The following is a 26,670-nucleotide window of genomic DNA, read 5'->3' as shown; positions in this document are numbered from 1 at the left end:
GTTGAATTTTCATTGAAAACACCGAAGCCAGTGGATCCGTTAATGCGAGAACCATCAGTAAAATATCTGTTGTTGCAATTGACATGTCCATATTTTTCGGAAAAAATAGGGGGAATGGATATGTGTCGACGGTGATCTCGTATTCCTTGAATAGCATGTTTCATGGACAGATCGTATTCAATTGAGGAACTGTCGCTGATGAAGTGGTCTCGGGGTGGATTATAACATGGAAGACAAAGATCTGACGATATGTAGGTGAGGTAGACCCTCAGGAATCTTGACTGAGGAATCAGTTCAAGCATATTATCGAAATTTTCTAAGACAAGTGTGTTAGTTGTTCCACATTTGATCAGTATTCTAAGTGAGAGTTCCCAGAAACGGTGCTTTAAAGGAGTAACTCCAGCAAGTACATCCAGGCTCATGTTATGCGTTGAATGCATACAGCCAAGGGCATACGCAAACAACGATACTGAATTCGTTCCAATTTGATTAAATGGCACTCAGCTGCTGAGAGGAAGCAGAAAGAGCCGTACTCCAAAACAGAGAGAATAGTCGTTCTATAAAGTTTGATGAGATCTTCCGGGTGAGCACCCCGAGCAGCACAAGTCAGACAATAAGGGTTGCAGCAACTTGATTGTGACTAAATCCGGTCGCATATTAGTTGCATTAACCTTAGTGGAACATGTGTGCTACTAGAGACCCCACCATGTTCCGGAGATAGAGCGTAGAAAATGGATCCTTTTCCGGCATTTCTCTATCAAATAATCAATATGGGGTTTCCAGGTACATTTGGAATCAAACCAGACTCCAAGGTATTTAGAAGATAAAGATTGATTGATGTCATCATTCAACAGCTTTAGTTTCAGTTGAGCAGGGTACCGCGTCCTAGTAAACACAACCAACTGTACTGATTACCAACTGATTTTCCGACAGTACTTCTATGGAAACAGAATCAAAAGCGCCCTTAATATCCAAGAATACTGAAGCCAATTGCTCCTTGTGCGCAAAGGCCAGTTGTATATCTGAAGAAAGCAACGCTAGACAATCGTTTGTTCCCTTCCCTTTACGAAATCCAAACTGAGTATTTGAAAGCAATGCATTTTCTTCGACCCAATGGTCTTATCAATGTCACTCCTAACGTATTTTCACAAATTTGATGGTGTCGGTGAGTCGCTGGCCTCTCGTTAAGTAGATGACATATCATATCATCATTTTCTTCCCTTCCCTAGTAACGAAGAAGATGGGCGTGGACCAGGGTAGAAATATTTCACAGTCAATGCAGTGAAAAACATGGATCTCAGTATAATCTGCAGTCGCCTTCATCGCCGCCGTGGTGAGTGCGACTGGATGCAGCCGAAAAATCATTTTCGAAGTAAGGTACACCGGGGCAAGTTGAAATGCGGGGTAAGTTGAAACAGAAGCTGCAATTTGGATCGATTACGAATTTGGATTTTTTACATCAAACTACTCCCCTGAACACACCTTCTGACTGCCATTCCCGGAAGATTGCAGCTACAAAAACGCAATTCCTGCCTATGTTTATTTTTCGCCCTTCGCAAAATTTTAACCAACTTTTAAACGTGCCAATAAAACAGGTCTCAAATGATGTTTGGAAGAGTGTTTTCATCAAATTTTCACGGTAGGTAATCAATAATCATTCAATGTTGAACAAGCCTGATGATTATGAAAAATCGATGGGAGATCCGTTTTGATTTTTGTATTTAGGTCGTTTGAAGTTGCTCCGCAATTCAAACCCATCGGGGCAAATAGAAATGTGTGGTGCGGGGCAAGTTGAAACAACGATTCAAAACGTCTCCCTCGCAATTATTTTTTAAATAAATAAATAAATAAAAATATTTATAATAAGGTCCAAACTGCTGAAAAAAAAATTTAACAAATTTCAGCCCATCCTGTCATGAATGCAACCTACAATCTCGACTAAAAAATTAAAAAAATAAATTTAAAGGGGTTATGTTTAAACCGCATGGTCTAGTTTTGAGATTCTTGATCTACTTTTTCTCGTAGTCAGCACTGGCTCTCAAAAATATTAAACAAAGAGCATGTAAACATTTCACTTATTCAGCCCCCTAATTCTCCAATCGAAGAGTTTATGAGAGATACGCTGGTTAACTAATGTGAAATGTACAGTCAGTCTAAGCTAAGCTAAGATAAGATACGCTGGTTAACTAATGTGAATTTATTAAAAATGAACCATCCTGAAAAGTAATCCGAGTGGTCACCAGTAGGAGGTAATCAATCTGATAAATTTCCAGCGTAGTGCGTTCTCTAGAATTTGGTCCCTGAAAATTACTCTTGTGACTTTGTTGTATACTGCCCTTATTCGCAGAAGAGTCCCATGTCAGTTTTTTCCGACTGGAGTAATTCGCCATTGAATTTTTCAAACATGTTTTGCATGAATAAATACAAAAAAAATCTAAGAAATTGAAAAAAAATGCAATCTTGCCATAAATTTTACATAATATTCATTATTTGTATATTTTGATATGAGACAATGGAATCGATCATATTTAAGTTTATTTTTTGAGTAAAAGAGTATCAATATCTGGAATGTGACTTTTATGCGAGGCAACATAAGGCAACACAATTTAGGATTTGGTTTTCAAATTTTTAGAACAAAGCCTATTATGTTATCAGTTTTTCTTAAACAGGAGACAATTTTAAGCTAATTTCTAGAAAGAAAATCAAAATCGTCAAAAAATTACATGGGACTCTTATGCGAATTTAGTCACCTTTAAAATCTCGTGCATCTTGAATCTCACTGAGTACATATATTGTGATTTTAATATGGAAAAAATAGCTTATGTACGTATGTAGCGCAGTGTTTCAACTTGCCCCGATATGCGGGGCAAGTTGAAACGATGCACATAAAAAGTAATTTCAGTATACAAAATATTTATAAAAAAGTTTGGTGAGGTTGGTTATTTTTTATGTATAATCTTTGGCCCAAACTAGCAAACATCGCAAACCGATTCAAAATTTATCAAAGAGCGATTTTTTTGTAGCACGTCAAAGTTCAACTTTGAAAAAACCGTTTCAACTTGCCCCAGTGTACCTTAAGACATAACAAAACAAGTGTTGGCCACACTCCTAGTTTTGAAAAAAACTTCTACTCGGTGAATCCAGTAATCGACTCCCTACGAATGTCTTGAACACATTGTTTATCAATAATTACCTAGCTAGCTAGTTGTAAGCGCGGTTACGGCTCATCATCTCTGGAAACGTAAAAGAACAGTTTGCAGTCATGCAGAGCTCACACATCATTATCACTGAGGAAAGAGTCCTACCAGATTGCACTACTATTCAAGGCTCCAACAAAAGGACATCCGTTAAATTACATCCGTGAAACCAGTACGTCAATGCCCGATTATATGTGACGCGGCGTCAAACAAAAATAATCAAGATGTGATACCACAACGACAGGATATGTCTTAGGTTGCTAATGGCGTAAACCCATTCATCGCATTAGGATCACATAGCCGACGGCAGGGGAAATGCAATGGTTTGGTATGTTGTGGAGATAACAATCATGCTCTCACTGAAGTCGATCTAGAGTGTGGCGCTGCAATGAGCTAAACTATTGACAGTTTAAACGCAATATCTCTCACGATCCGGTTGATCTATTTGCAAGAGTTTCTCAAAACAAATAAATATGAAAAGTAAAAGTTCCGAACCCGAGCAACGTACGTTCTTCTAGTCACCAATGCAGCGTGACGATGTTGTACGGATCAACTTCATATCTGCACCAGGCAGCATAGTTACGCTGTACTTCGTAGATTGGAAACTAGTGATATTCATTTTTTTCTTTTGAAATCCTTATTCAGATTGCTATCAGAAGCAAAGGTGGGTAAGGTCCTTGATTCCAATCTAGGATAAAAACACAAAAGCATGAGGATTACTATTCCTGGCCACGCCCATCATCATCGTAACTTGGAAGGGGAAGGAAGTGTTGTACTTACTTAATGAGAGGCCCCGACTCAGCGACACCCTCATAAGTACCACGGAGTTGGGCATTGGGGAAGATATTGGTTGGGTAAGGATTTGTCTGTAGCTGACAATGTGACCGTGGTAGATCTTACACCGTAACACACCACGCAAAGTTGTCTACCCAGCGTTACTTAGATAGCTTCAGATCTGGATCGGGCAGACTCAAATTTCAGAATTTTCAAATTTACTTAGACTAACCTATTTTCATTCCTTCGGCGGTCCACATCTTCCCATTCGTCTCGCTGGTCTGGTCCTTTGCTATTTCCATTACGGTACTGATACAGATCTCTTTCACTGTTGGCCCCAATACTTCTTCGATACGATTGGGTATATGGTTGCTGTTGTTGTTGCTGCTGCGGCTGCTGCTGCTGGTTACTGAGGTGATTTGAGGAGTGGCCGTTGTTGTTATTGATTTGATGTGCATTTTGACTACTTTCGTCCCATTCCGTTAGATCCAACTGGCTGTGCCGATAATGCGCGGGTGGATGCTGTCGTTGGTAGTCCGATTGGTAGTATTCCTACAATTAGAAGGGAATATGGCATTAGCTGGAAATGACTAAAATTTCAAGCATAGCTAAGAATGACCCTCAATTTCTCTTTTACAACAATCTGTCCATGTACCATTATTGTTGAATAAGCTTTTATAATTTTAATAATTTCCTACTGTTTTGCTGTTTTTCTTTTTTTTAGTCAAGTCAAGTACGAGACACTGAAGACGGCCTTACTGTTGAGGTCGAAATACGTATCTGTCAACAAGATACAATTAAGTGGTGGAATTCAATGGGATTGTACAAACTCGTCTTATGACAAGTGTTTTTCTGATTGTTGAAATTCATTTCTTCGCTAGGATCAGATAGAAGTTGGGAAAATAGCGTATACTGAACTATAATATCGAACAATATGCATTATGATTACCGTATTCTACTCGTATTGGTCATTTGGCCTCGATGGTTTTCCGGCTTTGGCCTTGAGTTCAAAGGCATCATTTTACATACTACATATATTTGATCCTAAAAAGCATTATCAAACTTTGCACCTTTCAAGTTTCATCGAACTGTTTCAATAACTAAAAGCAATATTCGGAACTTCTTTATAGTTTTATTAGACTTATATAATCAATTTTCTGTTGACTGTTTTAATGTAACTTGTTCGTTTAATGTAGAGTATGCCAAATAACTTTTGTTCTAGAATTTTTATCAAAGGGAAATCTTTCCTGTTGACATGTTTGAAAAAAAATAGTGAAAAGAAAAGGGTTGAAATTGAACAGACTTTACAAACCTATAAGATTCCACAAAAGATTTGACTTAAAGCGTACTTTTTTCCGATTCATTCAAATGTCAAAACATAGTGACTTTATATCTATAATTGTTTGCTCTCGCGTGCTTCTTTTTTGATTATCAAAACTCTCAGGTGAGCGATCTAACCATTACTGATAAGTGGTATAAAACAGATTTGTGATGTTGGGAAAAATCACATTAAACCTTCAGTAAAGCATATTTTAGACTGATCCCCATGCATAATTGAAGCAACGAAAAAACATAAAAACGAAACACATTTGTATCTTCCACTCGATTGTATAAACTTCATAAGTATATGGGGAAATAGTGGGTTTTCAATGAACACAAGCCGTCTGGGTATACTTATATGTTCAATCAATTGAAATAACTTTTTAACTCACCTTCATAGAATGTGTTGACATGCTAGGGGCTATCGGCACACGTTCCCTATAGCCAGACACCGGACTGTCATGGTCTGAACCTGGTGATCTCTGTTTAAAGTATAATGTTTAATAATATTAATTCCATTAACTGCATTTATATTCAAAAGTTAAAATCAAAGTATTTAATGAAACTGAAATAGAACGACTGAAATGAATTGATCCGATCCTATCGAGTTTGTGATACGGCAATTGCCACTAACTACTTTTAAACTATATCAATGGACGAGATCGTCCCCCTTGCTTGGGCCGAGAACAATAGCAATAGTGTATACAAAATTGGAATAAAATGTCACGCAAAAAAGGCGAAAGTACTATTATTGATGAAAGATGGTAATTCTAAAAAATAACATATTTTCTATCATCAAATATTCAACAAGCCAGAAAGTAGAATAAATCAGCCAAAGTTGATAGTCAAATACATAAGCCAGTTCTATATCAAAATAAGAGCGTTTATCAAGCGTGTTTATTAGACTGGCCCAGGAAACAAAAAGTTGTTGAATTCCACGGGGCACCCCCCAGGATTGTGTCTTTTGGTTAGAAAATCTATCTCTCAAAATTTCAGATTGTGTGAAGATTTTAGCCCAAATATATAGAAAACTACACCTCCGGCACTCATTCAATTTGGAAATTGGTTCTGATTGCTCGATTTTTACAGAACAATTTCACAGAACATTATACGATGAATAAATGAACTTTTATATAGTTTTCGGCTGATTCGATTAAATCAATAAATAAAAAATTAGGCGATCCAGCTATCAATAAATCAACCGAAAGCTAAGTAAAAGTTTATTTCAACATCATACAATGTTCTGTGAAATTGTTCTGTAACATACCAGCTGCCCTTTTTGCAATTCTGAGCTCAATCGAGCAATCAGAACCAATTTCCAGATTGAATGAGTGACGGAGGTGTATTTTCCTATGCATTTTGGCTAAAATCCCCATACAAACTTCAAATCAAATGCGCCAGCTTATGCAACAAGCGATTGCACAGTGGTTGAAATCCCGAAAAACGTGATCGTCAGCTTTTTAGGCATGAAATCGTGTTTTAAATGGCATAGTATGTTAAGCAAGTATGCTGCATACATCAAGGGGTATCATTTGAGAAAATTTTATTTTTGATTAATTCACCTAAAAGTGAGATAGGAATTTTATTTTTTTCAAAATTTGTTGAAACAAAATGGCGTCTTTGGGAAAGTTGTCAGAAATAATGTACAGAAAAACTTTGTCAAAGACACTATGGGTCTATCTATTGAAACTAGCAAAATGTGACTCAGTTTTAGATAATAGGTCATTTAACCCTATAAAAACTGTTATACAATGAATAACTTTGCATGGTCGAATTTTTGAGGTTAACAATGTTCTAGAAACTTATTCAGCACATAAAAATACAGCATTCAACTACTAAATCATAACAATATTATCAATTGTTAGAAGGAAATTCGAGATTTACAAACAAAATTACAAATTTTTCAAATCAAAATATCTCGCAAGGTAGCAAAAAGTAGCAGCCAAATCAATGCACATTCGAAAGGTAAGCTTCAAAGCTTTCTATTACAAGTGGTTTCATTTGTATCTCATTGTATCCTCGTCAGATATTTGTTATTGAAAAATAACTATTTTTTAACATGTTCGAGTCATTCTTTGGTATAAGATAAATATTTATAATGAAAAAAATCAACTGGTCCCTATAACTATGTCTGAAACACGATTCATGCATATGCAAAACATGTGATAGATTTAGTTCGAAAATGTATTTGAGGGTAACCACTTCCTTCGGTGGGGTTCCATTCCACGAAACCAGTACGCTAGACAGGTGCTTTCCCTACTAAGCTCCAATACATATTTCGAACTAAAATCTATCACATATGCATATGCACATGCATGAATCGAGTTTCAGACTTAGTAATTAAGACCAGTTGATTTTTTTAATTATAAATATTTATCTTATACCAAATAATGACTCGAACATGTTAAAAAATAGTTATTTTTCAATAACAAATATCTGACCAGGATACAATGAGATACAAATGAAACCACTTGTAATAGAAAGCTTTGAAGCTTACCTTTCGAATGTGCATTGATTTGGCTGCTACTTTTTGCTACCTTGCAAGATATTTTGATTTGAAAAATTTGTAATTTTGTTTGTAAATCTCGAATTTCCTTCTAACAATTGATAATATTGTTATGATTTAGTAATTGGATGCTGTATTTTTATGTGCTGAATAAGTTTCTAGAACATTGTTAACCTCAAAAATTCGACCATGCAAAGTTATTCATTCATCACCAGTTTTTATAGGGTTAACTGACCTATTATCTAAAATTGAGTCACATTTTGTTAGTTTCAATAGATAGACCCATAGTGTCTTCGGCAAAGTTTTTCTGTAAATTATTTCTGACAACTTTCCCAAAGACGCCATTTTGTTTCAACAAATTTTGAAAAAAATAAAATTCTTATCTCACTTTTAGGTGAGTTAATCAAAAATAAAATTGTCTCAAATGATACCCTTGATGTATGCAACACACTTGCTGAACATACTATGACATTTAAAACACGATTTCATACCGAAAAAGCTGACGATGACGTTTTTCGAGATTTCAATCACTGTGGATTGAGCTGAAATTTTGAGAGATGGATTTTCTCACCAAAAGACACAATTCTGGCCGCCCCGTAGAATTCAACAACTTTTTTTTCTCCCCTTACTAAGCTGGGCCAGTCTAGTGTTTATGTTTGAAATGCTCGAGCGCAGGTCAGAAACAGTACCTAAGGTTGAACATGAAAATCGTGTCCCATTGCTTTCTGACGAAAATGGGCCAGATCGGACGATGGGCCCAAAAATATGATCACAATACTATTTTCTACAATGCACGAGAAAGGGAATTATCGCCAGGTGGATGAATTAGATTTTTTTTGTGTATTGTTACATCGGCTCAACAGGCTGACGAGCTCGGTGGTCTAGTGGCTACCGCTTCTGCTTTATAAGCAGGAGGTCGTGGGTCCCTTTCCTACTTTGTATTTCTATCTTAGTTCTTTCTGTGTTTCACGTTCTACCAAAACGATTCGAAGTCGTAGAGTTCTATGCATTTTTCTCAAGTAGGTCTCCAACTGACCATCCTTCCCCTTCCTCAGCATTCGCAAGGACGTGGCCAGGACAGAACTCGACTATTAGAGAGTGCATTGCTTTAATCTAAGAGATAGTGATTAGTCTCAAATCAATATCTATGGTAATATAATTCTAATTCGACACAAGATACTCCAAATTATCTATGATGACTAATTACAAAATGCAGAATGTATGTCGGCGAGTACCGACAAAAATTCAAAAAAAATCGTAAATCTGTCAAATATTTAAAATGATATTGTAGTGATACTATCTATTTAAGATTCCCGTAATACTGGGTAGAATACTTTGACGTAGTGTGTTACGGTGTAAGATCTACCAACCAGAGCCCTAGCTTAATCATTTTTTCGCGCAAGAGCAATAAGTTGTAGTAATTAAGGATTCATCGTATTTAGTTCTCGCTACCAACAGCAGTCTCGGATACTTTTCAGCAATTAGTTTTAAAAACTTCAGTGCCCATATGCTGAACTGACCGCTGCTGGAAAAAAAATAGTTAGGCGTCTTGAGAAAACAAAACAAAAACAGTCGAAACCAATACTGCATTGCTTCTCAATAGTATTAATTCGACATGCAATTATACACTTAGGTTGTGAACCGGTGGATTCGTTTAACTTCTAGTTAAAATTTGACAGTTCGATGGTTATTTTCCCATCGTGTTAAAATTTTACTCCAAAGCCGACCCATTTGAGTTTTGACATTGATGGTTATTGGGAACAAAATGGATTTGGCGCCAATTTCTCGCGAACAAAGTTTAACTATCGAACTGTCAAATCCTGTCAAATCTCACCATGCTCCGGAGCAGGGTTATTTTTAACCACGGCGAAATGACCATCGAACTGTCAAATTTTAACTAAATTTAAACGAATCGGTGGGAACCATTCCAGCCTAAGGAAACAAGTAACGCTACAATAGATACAATAACTGGTCGCAGTCAGTGGCACATCCGAACAGAGAAAAAAATATAGGGGAACTGTTCCATTTTCCATCTCACTGAACATATATTCATCTCATCGCAAAACAAAGAAATACAGTACCAATCTCTTCGCTTTTTTTGCTAACAAGCGTGCTCACGTGAAAAAAATCACAAAAATAAGAAACAAACCAAACTCCTTTTGATTGCTTTGTTTTTGATGGGATGGAAATTGGAGCTATGGGATGAAGTGCCGAATCGTTCCCCTATTTAAAATTGAAAAAGCAAATTTTTTATTCCATTCAGACAGTATATCAATTGAATTGCCAAACGTACCTGTAGTGCTCAACGAGTTGTTATTAACCCTTTATAAGGCAGTGGCAACTATATTGCCACCAACAAATAATATGTTTTTCTATTTATTAACAAGAGCTCTACTTATTATTTCACATGTAGTGACTTTATTTGCTACTAGGAAACACCCCAGATGAATTTGAGCCATAAAAAAAAATTGAAATGTCAATTGGAGAACAGTTTTTTTAAGAACAGATCGTAAGTTTCGAGTGGAAGAAGGATTTTCAGTTATAATTCGTTAAAAAACGACAAAGATATATTTTTTCCCGTTGGTATCAATTATTTTGAATCTCCTGTGATAGATTACTACGTTATTAGCGTGAAAAAAGCTTTGCCTTTCTGTAAATTTGGTTTTTGGATTTTTGACGAAATTGTGTTTTTTTTCCCAAGGGTCCCCCCTTGGGAGAAAAAACGCGAAATTTTTTTTTTCACTTGTAATGCGTTTTCTGACTAGGACTCTTCACCAAAAAATGTAACGTACCTTGATTTGACTGGTTCTACGTAAAACCAAATTTTTAAAAATCTTTTTATATTTTTGTTGTTGCCTGTTTTCCCGCTTGCCGGGCAGTGGCAACTATATTGCCACTAATGTTGTCCCGCGTCGCGGGCAGTGGCAACTATATTGCCACCAATGTTTTACCGCTTGGCGGGCAGTGGCAACTATATTGCCACCAATTTTTCAATGTTTCTGAACTGTTTAATGTATAACAAACATACATTTGAGTTTAATACCATGTCAACATTATGTCCTATTGTTGTTTTTGTTAATTTATTGCTTAGATTCGTCTGTCTTATAAAGGGTTAAAAAAAACAAAACTATTGGAAACAATTATGTGTAAGCAAATTAGGGAACATTCATAAAGTACGTATCGCTTAAAAAGGGACGGTGGTTGCTTATAGTTTGACGACCCATATACAATTTTCTGATGCTTCAGGGGCGAAAAATATGACAAATATGACGTCCACTACACAATGGTCTAATCTAGCAAGACAAAAATATTTGCGACCAAACTATTAGTTTTAGATAGTGTCTTTGGAAGTTCTCATAACGTTTTAAACTTACTCAGTCAAAATTTGTTGCGTTCAAACTTCTAAGAAATGCTCGTTTTTTCTATTACTTGATTTCCGTAACCTTTCGAGCTTTAAAGCAATTCACTGAGATTTTCACACCAAATGGAGATTCATTTTTAACGTAATAGTAATAAAAACATTTCAGTCACTTACCACCGGTCATCTTCGCTTTCTCCTACTGGCGATACCGAAATAATGTAATCAAAACAAGGTAGGCTTGTCACAAAGGTTATAATGCAAAAGTGATGAATTTTTAATGCTATATATCAAACAGAAAACCAGGCTACTACCATTAATATGCATAGTAGTCTGATTTTGTGTTTGATGTTTAGCATGGCATACACAAGTTTCAGTTTGAATTTAACATATAGCGTCACTACTATCCTGTAGCGTCACTACTATCCTGTAGCGTTAAAAAACTATACGCTATATCGGCCAGCCTACTTTGATCGACCTAACGTTTCTTTCCTTACAAAAAACTGTTTTATTTGAATATATTTTTATATATTGATTTCTGAGGTATACTTTGTATGGGTCACAAAGACACATTTTTTTGTTAAAGACCCATGGACCTATCTCGTTTATTTATAAAACTATAGTCGTTTTTCGAAAAAACATCATTTTTCAAAATCAAATTAAACGCTTCAAACGAAAAAAGCTCTTTCAGCTTTTCCACCATAAACGAAAAAAAGGGCAAGCTTTCGAATAGAATCAAAGCTCATATCTTGTGAACCATAAGTGATAGAAAAATGGTTTCTTCGGCAAAGTTTCTCAAAATTAATTGTTCTACAACTTTGTGGAACATTGCACAAACCTATAAAGAAAAATTAAAAAGTTGATATTGTGAGCTTCTGAAATATAGGAATCACCATAATTTTACTACATAGAAAAAAAAACGTCGAAAAATATGATTTTTTTCCCAAAGACACTATATATCTAAAACTAATAGTTTGGCCGCAAATATTTTGTCTTGCTAGATTCGACTCTAGGACCACTGTGCACTGCTTTTCAAGATTTCTAGACCTCCCTCCCTCCTCTGCCGCGCTTTTTTGTACACCTATTATATGGACTGTCACAAAACCTTAGACCCCCTGAAACCTGTGAAGTCAATTTTGAACGACCCCTCATACAAATAGTGTAACATAGTGCTAGAGTGGGGAGGGGTGGTGAAAATGGTTACATTTGCGTTACGTAATTAATGGATCTTCCATTACTGCTGTGCTCTTACATCGTACTGGTGATAGGAACCGCGGTGATTGCTGGAGTAGTGTGATGTGTGCTGGGTCTGTGGCGCAGGGGAATAACTATCCCGGTTGGGGGGACTTCGCTGTGGGAGGAAATGTATCATAAAATAGGGAAAAAATGATGAAAGATGATCAAACATAAATTTAGGATTACGGGAAAGTGTTATCAATATTGCATAACATTTGTTTTGCGGTTCGATTACTGCCAAAGACTGTGCCTCTAGGCAAGTGGAGCAGCACTCTGGTGAGCGGTCAAGCGGTAAGCGTGGGTTTTATTTTTCTTTATATTATGCAAGCCGGCTGGCAATGGCTGGAAAACCAAAGGTAGACAGAAAAAAAATGATTCGATTCACTACTTGTCACAGTCACCTCATTTTTCTCTGACAAAAGTTGAACAGTTGCAACAAACTGTAACAGAAACTAATTGAATAATAGTTTACGTCCTCCATGTCAATGCACTTCAAAATTATCATTTCAGGTAACTGGAAACAACATGTTGTAATTAAGTATAAATGTATAAATTATACACTAAGCGATTGTAATCTTCTTCTTCTCTTATGTAAAAATGAATTGGTTTTTGTTCGTATCCACAATCCGCATAATGCAAAAACGGCTGGATCCTGCATTCCTTCAACAATTTTGTTCATTTTATTTTCCGGCAGGTACCTATACTGCCGTGAATCGCAGGTCAGTCCCATCAGTATATGGCATCCATATACAGATGGAACTGACTTGCGATTCACGGCAGTATATAGATAAATCTGTATATATAAAAATATCCGTATCCGTATAGCTCAAAAACGACTCCATGATTTTTTTTTATTTTTCAGCAGAAAACCACAAGTAAAGTTTACTGGCCTTGTTGATTTCTTATTTCTTTGCAGCGAGAAAGAGACTGAGCAGCCCGTGCAGTGCCCTATTAGATATTGCATTGTGTGTCAGGATTATTGTAATAAAAATCATTGATATTTTTCCAATCTATATAATAAAAATGAAATGGTCTGTGTTTGTATCCGCATAACTCGAAAACGGCCGGATGGATTTTCTCCATTCCTTCAGCAAATATGATCATTATCATTTCCGACGGGTTTATATGATATTTTCTTATGCGAAAATCACGAGTAAGGTTGAGTAAATCGTGAAAAACTAAAATTAAGGATCGTATGGAAACTTCGCATGGGTAGTTCAGAACGCGCATTTTCGCCTACTTTGCAGGACAACGTTTTCCGGGTCAACTAGTCTATATAATAAAAATGAAATGGTCTGTGTTCGAATCCTCATAACTCGAAAACGGCTGGATGGATTTTCTTCATTCCTTCAGCATATTGTATTGTTATTTATTGTCAACAGGTGAAATGGTCACCCCAATGACCGTTTACTTAAAACTAAATACATTAGTATTGTCAAGATTAACATAAAACACGTCTGAAATTGCACTTATTAGTTTCTCGTGACACATTAAAATTAAACACAGAATAACATCTATTGAATAGGCGAGACATGCTTCGTATGGGCTCGTGTAGCCCATAGTTAGTTCTGGATGCAGGAAGATTGAAGAACGAGTGCGTTCGGAGGTTACGGCGGCGTGTATTGATGTCCATCCAGCATGCTAAGAAGCGTTTGGCAGTCGATGTCTGCTTGTAAAAGTCACCGATGAAGCAAGCTTTAGCCACATTACGTCTTGCCTCAAGCGAATCGAGATTGATGAGCATGCAACGGTTACTATAGCTGGGAAGGTTGACTGGATCTCTCCATCTCAAATGTCGTAGAGCAAAGCGGACAAATTTGCGTTGGATAGTTTCGATGCGCTGAATTTCGTTCTGATAATACGGGGACCAGACGACCGAGGAATATTCTAATATTGGTCGAACAGTGGCGCAAAACAATGATTTTAGGCAGTACACATCCCGGAATTTCTTAGCAAATCGGAAAAGGAAACCTAGCTGTGAAGATGCCTTCGAAACAATATATGCTACGTGGTCCTTGAATGTCATTTTCGTATCGACCAAAACACCTAGGTCTTTGACTGTTGATTCTCGTTGAAGCTTTTTATCTGTCAAAGCGTATTCATGCTGGAGAAGAGAGTGTTTGCGTCCAAAAGATATGACCGAGCATTTAGCAACATTGAGCGTCATTCGGTTGATACGGCACCATTCTGCAAAGGATTCAAACTGTTGTTGCAGAAACATTGCGTCTTGAGTTTGCTTGATACAATAATACAGTTTCAAGTCGTCGGCGTACGATAACTTTAGACATTTCAAAATAAAGTTGACGTCATTCATATAAAGCAGAAACAGAAACGGTCCAAGATGACTACCCTGTGGAACGCCGGATCGGACTACAAACGGTGAGGAAATGTGGTCTCCAATTTTCACCGCCATACTGCGACCTGATAAATAGGATTGAAGCCAGCTGAGCAGAGCGTTATTTATGCCTAATTTGTCAAATTTTGCTACGGCAATCTGGTGATTCATTTTGTCGAATGCAGCAGAAAGATCTGTATAGATTGCATCCACCTGATGGCCATTCTCTATTTGTCTTATTACAAAGGAAGTGAAGCACGCTAGGTTAGTGGTCGTTGAACGTTTGGGCATAAACCCGTGTTGGTCGTTTGAAATGTAATGGGCGTAGCTTGAAGTCAATTCGCCAAGAACAATCAACTCAAATAGCTTGGAAACGGCGCACAGCGCAGCTATTCCCCGGTAGTTTGATACGGTCCTCTTGCAGCCCTTTTTGAAAACGGCGCACAGCGCAGCTATTCCCCGGTAGTTTGATACGGTCCTCTTGCAAACCTTTTTGAAAAATACATATGACTGCTTCCAGCACACCGGAAACACCCCGGAAGTCAGCGAGAGGTTGAATACTGCAGTAAGAGGTCTGACAAGCGACTCTGCGCAACGTTTAATAACAACCGATGGGATACCGTCTGGGCCGCATCCCGTGGAGGATTTCAACTTCTTACTGGCAGCTATTATTGAATCGTTTGTGATAACCAATGGCTGTCTAGCGGCAGGAAGACTGGGAACATTCCTAGTGGCAATAACTACATCTTGCGGGTCGAGATACTCATTAGTAAATACACTACTGAATTGAGTACGGAACAAATTAGCAATGTCGTTGGTAGTTTGGGCTTCAGATGAACCGTCAGTCATCGTTGAGGGCAATCCAGATTCCTTCCGTTGTTCGTTGACGTACCGCCAAAAGCTTTTGGGATTATTCCTGAGACGACTTTGCAAACGATTTTGAAAGGCGTTATAGAGGTGATCGTTGAGTTGCTGGTATTCGGAGTTGGCCTTGATATAGCTAGCTTTTGTAGAGTCCGTACGATACTTGCAGTGTTGTCTGAGGGCCGCGCGTTTGACTCTTTTCAGATTTTTGAGATGAGCGTTAGACCAGGCTGGTTTGACCGGTTCTGGTGTGGATCTCACGGGAACAAACTGGTCGATGGCGTAAAGCAGTATGTTTGACATGGTCGAAGCAGCTAGGTTGACGTCAGAATCTCGAAGAGCCGTATCCCAGTCAACTTGAGCAAGAAAGGCATTCATCCCGTTAAAATTGGCCTTGTAAAAGTCATATGAAATGCTTTCAGACGGCTCGTGGAAGTTATGGAGCGGTTTTATCTTGAGTTGCATCTGGACGGGAGGATGATGTCTGACAATCTTGACGAGCGGTGATGGGGCCTGCATAACCGAACAGCTCCCGTGGAGTTCGTTGCTGATGAAAAGCAGCCCAGACAACCACACATCGCATAAGAATGCACGATCAAAATCGTTTACCGATCCAAGTTTCATCAGATTCGCATTGTTGTGCAAAGCTCATCAGTTTATTTATAAATTTTCCCGCACAGTAGGCTATTTTACGAGTTTCTTCCAGCTTCATTTGTTGACATCGCATATTCCTGCAATCAAACTCACATGAAATCGGATTATCTGTCAAACAGAGTTTGTTATCACAAACTACATCGCAATGCATAACGAACAAACTCGCATAAAAATCGTGCACATCGCATACACTTCCGTGCAACGTCGGATAAGAAATACACTTATATCGCCTCCACTTTTGTACGTAAAAAGTGTTTTCGCGACTGGTAAGCGATGAAATTTGTGCGCATAGGCATCGCATAACAGAAAAAAATTTTTATTGTGCATGCATTCTGGTTGTCTGGGAGGTCAAGTATTCGGTTGTTTTCATTTTCCACATCATTCATCTGGTTCAGTCCAGCTGTGCTGTACGCGTCAAGCAGCAAACGAGACGTCTGGCCGATCAGGGATCTCGATGCAATCGGGAAGAGAAATCCCGATTTATGGCGCTGCCAATTGATTGTGCTCAAGTCACCGAGGATAATCATTTTGTCCCTTGGTCCTAATTGCGAGACCACCCAGTTAAGCGAAGCGAGGTGACTGTCGATCAACTCCGCATCATTGATTCGATCGGGAGGGATGTAAAGAACGCAGATGAAGAGAGCGGCATCAGCAGTAGTTACAGCGACCCACAATTGCTCAACCGACGAGTTTCCAGGAGGACTCACTAAGCAAGATTTGAAGCAGGAGCGAACGGCTAACAGAACACCCCCTCCAGTGCTTTTGTTACTGTTAGAAGATGACCTATCTTGCCGATAAACGCAGTATGATTCGTCGAAGAGTTGATTTACGGTGGTATTATTGTTGAGCCAGGTTTCAGTTTCATATATGTTCGTTATCGTTTCCGACGGGTTTATATGATAGGGACACGGCAGGTATTTTCGTCTGTTCGTCATAGTCTCGAAAACCAATAAAAAAGACGCTTTTTTGTAAAACTTATATACGTACCAAATCGTAAGCTCAGGAGAAACGTTCTACTATAGTGGAGTTCTTGCAAATGTACGTTGCTTTCGTTGGTTTTAGCCCCTACGACGAAGGACGGAAATACCTGCCGTGTCCCTATTTCCTCATGCGAAATTCACAAGCTAGGTTGAGTAAATCGTGAAAAACTAAAATTAAGATTCGTATGGAAATTTTGCATAGGCAGCACACCGCGCGTTTTCGCCTACTATGCAGGACAACGTCTGCCGGGTCAACTAGTATTAAATAGATATCGGGCCCGATTTGCAATTATGGTGTAACTTATTTAGTAAACAAACATTGTTTTATGGATTCCGTAGAATGTTGAGTTTTTCTCCAAATCTAATTAATTTGCCTGATGGAGAAAATTCTGTCAGAGACATGCCGTGGTTTCCTCAGACAATGCTTGCTTTAACAGGAATTCGCCTTACAATATTTGTTTACATAACCATGTACGCCCAAATCAAAAATCGGTCCCGATATCTCTCTTCTTCTTCTTCTTCTTCTAGATAGAAGATAGAGTCTTTTTCTTTTTTATCTATATATAAAAATGAGTTTGCATTTTCCTTGAGGCAATATAACTCACGAACGGATGGACTGATTTGCAAAATTTTATCACTAATTGATTCGTCTTTAGCTGTGTTTATATATAATCGAAAAGATGAGACATTTTACCGGGAAAGTTAAAAAATTGTCAACATGCAACGATTTTGATAGTTTTTAAGAAAGTCATCAAATTCGAACTGAAATCAATCTGGAAAGCTGACGCTGACGCTGCAATCAACTGAAGTATTGACAATATGGTCGAAAACAAACCTCTGGGCGAGATTGGGCAGGTTCGACTTGTCTAAATACCTATAAAAATGAGTTTGCTTTCATTTAGGCATTATAACTCACGAACGGGATGACCGAGGAGCAAGATTTCCCCACCAATTGATTGGTCTTGGGCTCTTCTGTGTTTCTATATATGCAAAATAATATGAACCCGAGCAAGATCAGGTGCGTTCAACTAGTATGAAATAAAAGTTAAAGAGCACCAGCGACTTCATAAATACTATGCAGCCAAAATCGAACCTAGGGATAGTACCTTGTAGTTCAGCAAAGTGATTGTGTGATAGTGGTTACCAGGGTTTCGACTTTTCGTTTCAACGAGATCAAAGCAAGCGTTTTTCGGGAAAAGGGATACTCTTTTTTCGTTTTTTATGTTGAGGATCATATTTCACCCATCAATCTTTTCTCTAGAATTAGTCTTGGAAGATAAACGAAAATCTTGCCTATTAGATGAAAATCCTTTTTCTTTTCATCACTTTTATCTCTCACTTACTTTTCGCGAGAATTATCGCAGAACAATTACAAAATTGTATGGCCGCGCCGGGATACGAACCTAGAATAGTAACAATAATAGCCGTAGCTTACTCTAGCCACATCACCACGCTATCTGTATGAAAGCATTAAGTTATTTGTTCCACATAAGCAACTACAATTTGCATTGATGATGCCACGAAAAGACTCGAATATGAAAAAAAAGAGCAAACCAACGATTGGCGGCAATCGAAGTGAGCGAAAAATGGTTATCACTCTCCAGGCTGTTTATCTTTCCCGAAAAGCGATTTCTCCCCGAAAATTTTCGTGAGGGAGCATCCTGTGCACCTGAGATTGAGTGAGCATTACGAACCCTGGTGGTTACCAACCAGCTTGCCGCCCTTTTGTAGACATAACAACATCCATCCACTCCTGCAGTAGAACTTCTCTCTTCCAGTTCTCGGTTGAATAATTACCGAATTAGGCGCCCAGTGCCTCACCACGTTGTTTAAGTAGCTCTTCTGGTAGTTGGTCAACCCTATATGTCCTGCACGCGTGCTCCCAGGATCGTCACCAATCACTTTACCGCTATCGTTGTCTGCTATGTCTCCATTCAGATGCTCTGCATAATGATGTCGCTATCTCTGAATCACGTCATACTCACACTCGTTCGTAAGAAGGTTTCTATTTATGACCCGACGTTCTACATGTTTACATATGTCGCGTGCCCCTTACGTGAAAGGTTTAACTTCTCATGGAACTTGCGTGCACTATTAGCGCGGTACAGTTTCTTCACGGTCTCGATCTTCCTGTTGGCTTCATTCCGGAAAATGAGGTTCTGTCGATTTCACGCCCGTTTATGAAAATCCCCATACAAATTTCGAATTAAATCTGTGCTAATAATATAACTTTAATCCAAAGTATCAGCAAAGAAAATTACAAATTTATGATAAATGACAGCTTTAGTACATTAATGTTAGCCTCATGATATATGAATGCAAAAATGGGAACTTGGTTTAGACACCTCGAAGTTAATAACCGTGGATGTGCTGAACACTAAGTTGCGAGGCGGCAATGTTCCAGTAATGAAAATAAGACAGTTTTAACAGACATATTGAGCTTCATTTTGGCCTAAGTGGTCATGTTCCAGAAAGAATGTAAAAACATCTTAATGATAACCAAAAACCTATCTTTTTCTTTATTATTCGTAAGTTACAATTATTACTGAATTTTTTACACTAAAGAACTCAGAGAATAGTTAAATACACAACTTTTTGAATGGTGAGATCAGCAAACGAGATATCATGTGGGTTAATAATATTTCCCAGCAACAGCTTTCAAGCTACATAACTTATTCATCTGCAAATGCATGGCATGAACGTAAACTTCTATTTATTTAGCCGCTGCTCCACTGCCATTTAGACACCAGTAGTATTTTGAGCCAAACAAAGTGTACCTACTCGAATAGTGGAAGACGAAAGCGACATAAAACATAAAAAAGCTTCTTCATGCCAGCCAACACATAAAACGCTATGGTTTAGTGAGGGTGTATGTTCGCCCGTGCATGGGATGCTGTTTAGCTATAGATAGTAGTTGCAACTACTCGTACTAGATTCCATGGTAATATACGAGGGACAGGTGGATAGGAAGGTAATAAAAGAAGTGGACGTGACTTTTACGGTTAAGAAAAATCGAATTACCTGAAGCGGCGACGATGGTAGAGATCCACGATCAGCCGGGTCGCTGATGCACTCCGACTCCGTGTTTTCCGGGCTCATCTGTTGTGGGGGTAACATGGGCGCAGATGATGATGGAGTGGTGGATTGTGATTGCTGGATATGACCACAACGAGGAAATGTGTTTCGGGGTTGGGCATGTGTTTGTTAGTTGAGACCAGACATTGTTGTTTTAGTATCGACATTTAATTAGCAACATGGAAGTAAGTTGAAAAGACAGGAACAAACTATTACATATGTTGATAAATGAAATCGTGTTTTAGCTATCACTATGTGGTTAAACAGTATCAATCAGAAATGTAGAGAAACTTATGAGATCTGTACCAAATGACTGTATTTTACTTACTTCGATAACTGGGCTCTGATTCCGATATTGTTGTTGTTGCTGCTGATGGCTATACGTCGTAGAAGGGGGATCTTCATATACCTCGTGTTTTGGTTGATGCTGAGCGACCGGCGCCCGCATAGCCTCTGATACCTCTTCCGGAGTTACATCTACGTTGTCTAATTTTTTAAGATTTGGCAAAGCTCGGAGTACAATTTGTCGGTATCCTGGACCAGCGCTTTCAACTACAGGATTTTCTTCTAGCCATAGATATTTTAATTTTGGTAGATTCTGATAAATATTGCATTAGGAATAACTGGAAAACGATAATGAATAGTGAAAATACCTGAAGATATACCAGCTCATCGATGTCTGTAATATTATTCTTCCTGAGGTACAGCTCCTGTAGATTTAAGCAATTCTCGAAGTCTGCTAACGTACTGATTCGATTGACACTGTAGAAAGATTGAGAATTGAAAGGAAATTGCATTAAACATTTGACATTCATCATTTGTGTATTCATCGATTGTGTTTAAGCTTTAATATATTTTTATTATTACATTGTTATATATCGACGTAAGCATCACAGCCTGTACTCGTCAATGATCATTTCCAGTAAATTTTACACAAACCGCATAAATCCCTGATAAAGTGTTATTAGCAGTGAATTCGGATAGCTGGGCTGCCATAATCCTAAAGTTCTTCCGGAGTTTCTTGGATAACCAAATCATTTGTACAGGGATTTCATGGGTGTACCATTAGACTGGCCCAGGAAACAAAAAGTTGCCGAGTTCTTCCGGGAAATTGATCTTTAACATATCGGTGGAATTGATCTTTAACATATCAGCTGCCTTTGTTTAAATTCTGAGCTCAAGCGGGCATACCTAACCAATTTCCAGAACGAAAGAGTGACGGAGGTGCATTTCCCCAATTTGTTGGGTAGTCAAGTTCTTACTCCGAAGAGTTCTTGGATGACTAGAACATATGATTTGAACACTTTATAGTCAGAGCGTGTACTAGGTATATAGGATCAGATCATGTATGAGGTGAGGACCCTATGACCTTTCTCCAGTGATTTCTCGGATAGCTGGATTTTTTTATAACCTGGCATATATACTGTGAACACATTCTATTCTAAGAATCACATAAAGCATATACCATATTCGAAATTAGTCAATAGACCATTGGTTACTTCAGGTATTTCTTAGATAACCGAGGATAAAAAAATGCACGCCACATGCTTTGATACAAATCTAGTGGTCGGGATCCGCACGTCACGATCTACTCAACTGGTCCCAGCGGTGGATCTCGCCTACTCCGATTAATTGAATTTCTAATCTCTTATATAAATCTGTTACCATCTACTGGCCGGGTAACTTATTCCATTCAATCGATTTCCCATGCCCTCGAACCAATCAACTTAACCGTTGAGTCATTTAGCTCCCGCATTGATCGCGGACTACTCGAATAGCCCCCAGCGGTGGATCAATTCTACTCCGACCGGGAGTTTCCCGACGTAGGAAGCTCCTCCATATCCGACGATCCACCTCAACGGTTGACCGGACGAATGCCGAGATCGGATCAAAGATTCTACGTTAAAAGCTTCCTGTTCAACGATGCCCCTCCGACCCAAAGCCGATGCTTTTGCACGACACGATCAACTCAACTAATCCTCAGCGGTGGACTTAGCATACTCCGATTAATTGAATTCCGATGCCCTTGAGCCCTTCGGCGTCATGCCTAACCGTTAAGCCATTCAGCTTCCGCCTTGGTCGCGGACTACTTGGATAGTCCTCGGCGGTGGATCAATGCTACTTCGACGGGGAGTTCTCCGATATCGGAAGCTCCTCCATAAACGACGGACGACAGTTTCAATGTTGGTAACTGGTGCTTGCGTTTATCGACATCTACTTTTTGCGGAGGTGTACTGACGAGCTCGGTGGTCTAGTGGCTACCGCTTCTGCCTTATAAGTAGGAGGTCGTGGGTTCAATTCCAGGCTCGTCCCTTTCCTACTTTGTATTTCTATCATAGTTCTTTCTGTGTTTCACGTTCTATCAACACGATTCCTACTGTTATAACCTTCCACACTAACAATTCCAAAACCTCCCGTGGCACCTATGAGAGGTCGTAGAGTTCTCTGCATCTTTCTTAAGTAGGTGTCCGACTAACCATCCTACCCCTTCCCCAGCATTCGCAAGGACGTGGCCAGGACAGATTTGGACTATTGGAGAGTGCATTGCTTCCATCTAAGAGATAGTGATTAGTCCCAAATCAATATCTGTGGTAACGGATGAAAGTAATGCTACTCTCATACAATAATCCAGGCTTGTACCACCTACGAATTTGTGCGAATTGCTCAATGCTAATGCTAATGCTAATCTACTTTTTGCGGAGGTGTACTCTGATGCTCATGATCCGCCATCCGCAGTGACGACCTGCTGCTGCTACCCTCCACACCAAACTACTAAACTGATTTACTACTGATCTTAATAATAAAAAACGGGCTATTCAAAGTTTTGGAAATTTGTTGTTTCACGAAATCAGCATTTCACTGAAGTAGTATATTTTACATGAATGTTGAGTAGTTCCGTTTTTAATGGAAATGAGTCGGATTTTTACTAAATTTTGAGTAGTTCATTTTTAGCGTGTCGTTGTAGGGTGTCGGCTATTCTGATCATCATTCTTGCGACATCATTCCACTTTTCTACGTTTTGCACATCTTCCGATGATGTTATAGGTGGTATTCACTTAAATCATTTGTAAGCCTCTCGGCTGCTCAGAAGGAATTGAGTGTGGGAAATTGTCGAGCACTGGGTCGTTTAATTGTCGAGCACCGTTTTACCCACTGCCCCACTCTTCACTTACCTTAAGCAGGAGCGATAAAAGTTGAAAACCTTGCGGAGAAGTGTCAGCCAACCGGTTCTATCGACCAAGGTGGACCAAAATCGAGGTAACGGAGTCTTATCCAGGTGAACTACCAAGACCAAGGCTTGAATACCATTCAGGTACGGAACGGAACAATACCATGCATATGCAATGAGGAGTGCTGCTCATAAATGACCTGACTCAATACTTTGTCTTAACATTATGATTTTATTCGCCCCTTGGGCATATTATATAGAGCGAGAAAGAGAAATGGTGTACTTGCGCTTTTACGGGGGTTGTCAGGCAGCGATGGTCTCGTCGGCTAGCATTGGGTCGATGGCGATGGATGACCTCCAGCGGTATGCGAGGATTTCGTGAGCCTGATTGCTTCGGATCGTCTTGGAAGTTCGTAGATGGCTGGGCGGTGGAGAGTGTGCGACGTGGTGAGCACCGGCGGCGGGTTCTAGAGATGGCCAGACGGTTTACAGTTGGATACCCGGGTCCACTTCCCCTTCGCGTGCTGGAGGGGGGGGGGGGCTATTCGCCACTCGTTCTGTTGGCCTGTGTCCCAAATGGAGCGATGGCGATTGCTGAAGGTCGAGAGTTATTCGTCGTCGGTCGAAAGCTGATTTCCGGCGACCAGGCAGGCAAGATGGCGGTTTCTGATGGCTGTGGCCAATCGATGTCAGTCGAAAGATGATCGCTGGCGACCAGGCATGCGAGATGGCGGTTTCAGGTGGCTGCGGCCAATCGATGTCGGCTGGAAGATGCTTGCCGGCGACCAGGCAAGCGAGATGGCGGTTTCAGATGGCTGCGGCCAATCGATGTCGGTCGGAAGATGATTGCCGGCGACCAGGCAGGCGCGATGGCGACTTGAACAGAATAGCGTTCCAAAGGGGTGCAATGGCGGCTAGGACGGTGATTGATTCCGTTCCCTGATGCACTTTGCCTCACCGAAAACTGGCACAAGCCACGTCAACTAGTTTCTTCCAGCTTTTGAGATCGCGAACTAACTTCTGGATGGCATTGCGGAATAGAATGTCCTCCGGGGTCACACCCGTGGGCACAAAAGAAAAGAAAAGGCCCGGAAGCAGAATCAGGCCTGCCCTGTAGCGATTAGCACACCATATTATCACTCTCTCTAGCGCATTTAACACCACTCTCCCATATCAATTAAGCACATTGTACAATATGATTTACCTTTTCTTCTATACAAATTAACACCTATTGAAGGTGAGCTGGCTTCTAAAGAGATGCTATTATCTTTTTCACTAGTAACAAAAGATACAATTTTTACAATTAGCTTTAGAATTACACCGTACTATCACTTGTAACTAACCGTACTATTAGCTTTTAAGTCTCTCACAGGAACTTTTTAGCATCTGTTTTTTTGTTTAGCACTAATTCACTTCATATGCATGCAAGTTTTCTTAAGTTTTATCCTTTTAACAAAGTTTTAAATGATCACAGCGGCGCGCACTACAACTGCCTTCGTAGTTCGACAGAAAAGAAACCCCGACTCCCTCTCGACGGTCTATTTACCTGAGTTTTTTAATCTTTCTTTTGGTCTTATTTCGTTTTCTTCTATGCCTCTTACGAAAAACTGAAGAGTCATTCTTCACATCTTCGTAAATGTTGGCAGCACTTCCGCGCAGGGTATTGATTAGGTCAACACCGTTACGGGTGGTTGTCCAGACTCAAACCGCAGAAAGTACAGTGTGGGTGGGGATGAATGAAACAAGGACTATGCCTTTCATGATAATGCCGAATCTTTTTATTTCGGACAGCTGGGATCGCCACCAGTAAGGCTGTCCTACTACTTTCATTAGGGACGGACTGGGCGTTTGGTTCTTACTGGCGTGGGGGACGAGACATGGGGATGCTTGTGGAGGAGCCAACAAGCTACAAAATTGGGACCAACGGTTACACATTTCAAATAAATAAATTAATAAATTAGTGATGAACTTTGTCCTACTTGAAAATCACTTTAATAAAGAAAAAAAATCAAATAAATTATTAATTATTAATAATTTGGTTACGTCTGGAGAATGCGGACAGTGAGGGGAAGCCGCTTACCCGAACCTGTGCAGGTACCACCTGAAGCATCGTGGTCTACTAAGAACTGGAGCAAGCCAAAGTTTAGCTCTCCTTGTGATCTGCTAAACCAAGCAGACACACTTAGGACCTGCTTGTAGTCGAGTTGTTTCACTCCATCTGCCACTTGGCTATCATTACTGCGTTGATGTTCCTTCGGATATTACTAGTTCTCCTCAGGGGCAAGAGCTTCAACCTCAGCACACCATCATACATCACGTTCCACAGCAGTGCACCCAGAATTAATCCCTGCGTGACACCTGCCGTGGTGTGGACGTTTGTCAAGCCTTCAACTTCAGAATATTGAACAGGTCTACCAGTACTTCCGAAGCAACGAGTTCGCGATAGCCATCCAGCAGACACTGTTGGACGTATTCCGCAGGTCGAGAATTATCACTGCGCAGTCATGGATACAGCGCCGCTTGCATTCGATGCCAACTTCTGCAGTGCCAACCACCGATTTAATGGCACCCAGAGTAGACTGTCCTCTCCGAAAGTCAAAAAGCTCGCTCGAGAACCTCCCACCTCATCTACGTACGGTGACAGCCTGTTCAGGATTAACTTATCCAGTAGCTTCCCTACAGAATCTATTAGACAGATTGGTTTGCACGCTGAGGGGTCTCCTCATGACTTGCCAGGTTTCGATAACAGAGACAAACGCTGTTGTTTGCCATATATCCGGAAATGTTTGCTCGTCCAGGCACCTCTGCATGGCTGACCTGAACATGTCTGGATTTGCCATTTTGTCGTCACTTTGCCACCGTCAGTAGCTCCTCTTCCGCCAACCACCTTCACTATCTCTTCGTCGGCTGCTCCTACACTCGCTGCTAGCAGTCACCCCTCCGTAACGCTGGGTAGACACCTTTACGTAGTATGTTACGGTGTAAGATCTGCCATGGTCACATAGTCAGCTATAGACAAATCCTGACCCAACGAATACCTTCCTCAATATCCAACTCCGTGGTACTTATGAGGATGTCGCTGAGTCGGGGGCCTTTCGTTAAGTAAGTACAACACCAACACTTCCTTCCCCTCCCAAGTTACGGTGAAGATGGGCGTGGCCAGGAGTAGTAATCCTCATACTTTTGTGATTTTTTATCCTAA

The 26,670-nt window shown here is 39.7% G+C and overlaps 1 protein-coding gene across 6 annotated transcripts in view; it reads right to left on the bottom strand.

The window, feature by feature from the left end:
- Window positions 1–26,670, bottom strand: part of LOC134211553 (uncharacterized protein F09G8.5) — a 94,961-nt gene that overhangs the window by 4,862 nt on the left and 63,429 nt on the right. The window contains exons 3-8 of one of the 6 annotated variants that reach the window (XM_062688525.1): window positions 20,953–21,061; window positions 20,628–20,897; window positions 20,246–20,323; window positions 12,408–12,506; window positions 5,684–5,773; window positions 4,204–4,523 (exon numbers count right to left, since the gene is read on the bottom strand). In XM_062688525.1, the coding sequence (XP_062544509.1) occupies window positions 4,204–4,523; window positions 5,684–5,773; window positions 12,408–12,506; window positions 20,246–20,323; window positions 20,628–20,897; window positions 20,953–21,061 (966 nt within the window). Of the gene's footprint in view, window positions 1–4,203; window positions 4,524–5,683; window positions 5,774–12,407; window positions 12,507–20,245; window positions 20,378–20,627; window positions 20,898–20,952; window positions 21,062–26,670 lie in introns of all 6 variants that reach the window. The other 5 variants (XM_062688524.1, XM_062688528.1, XM_062688526.1 and 2 more) reach the window with 5 other exon arrangements.

Source organism: Armigeres subalbatus, chromosome 2 (assembly GCF_024139115.2).
Source record: "Armigeres subalbatus isolate Guangzhou_Male chromosome 2, GZ_Asu_2, whole genome shotgun sequence".
Lineage (NCBI taxonomy): Eukaryota > Metazoa > Arthropoda > Insecta > Diptera > Culicidae > Armigeres > Armigeres subalbatus.
The sequence above is the reverse complement of the archived record's forward strand: the minus strand, read 5'-3'. Positions and strand labels throughout refer to the sequence as shown.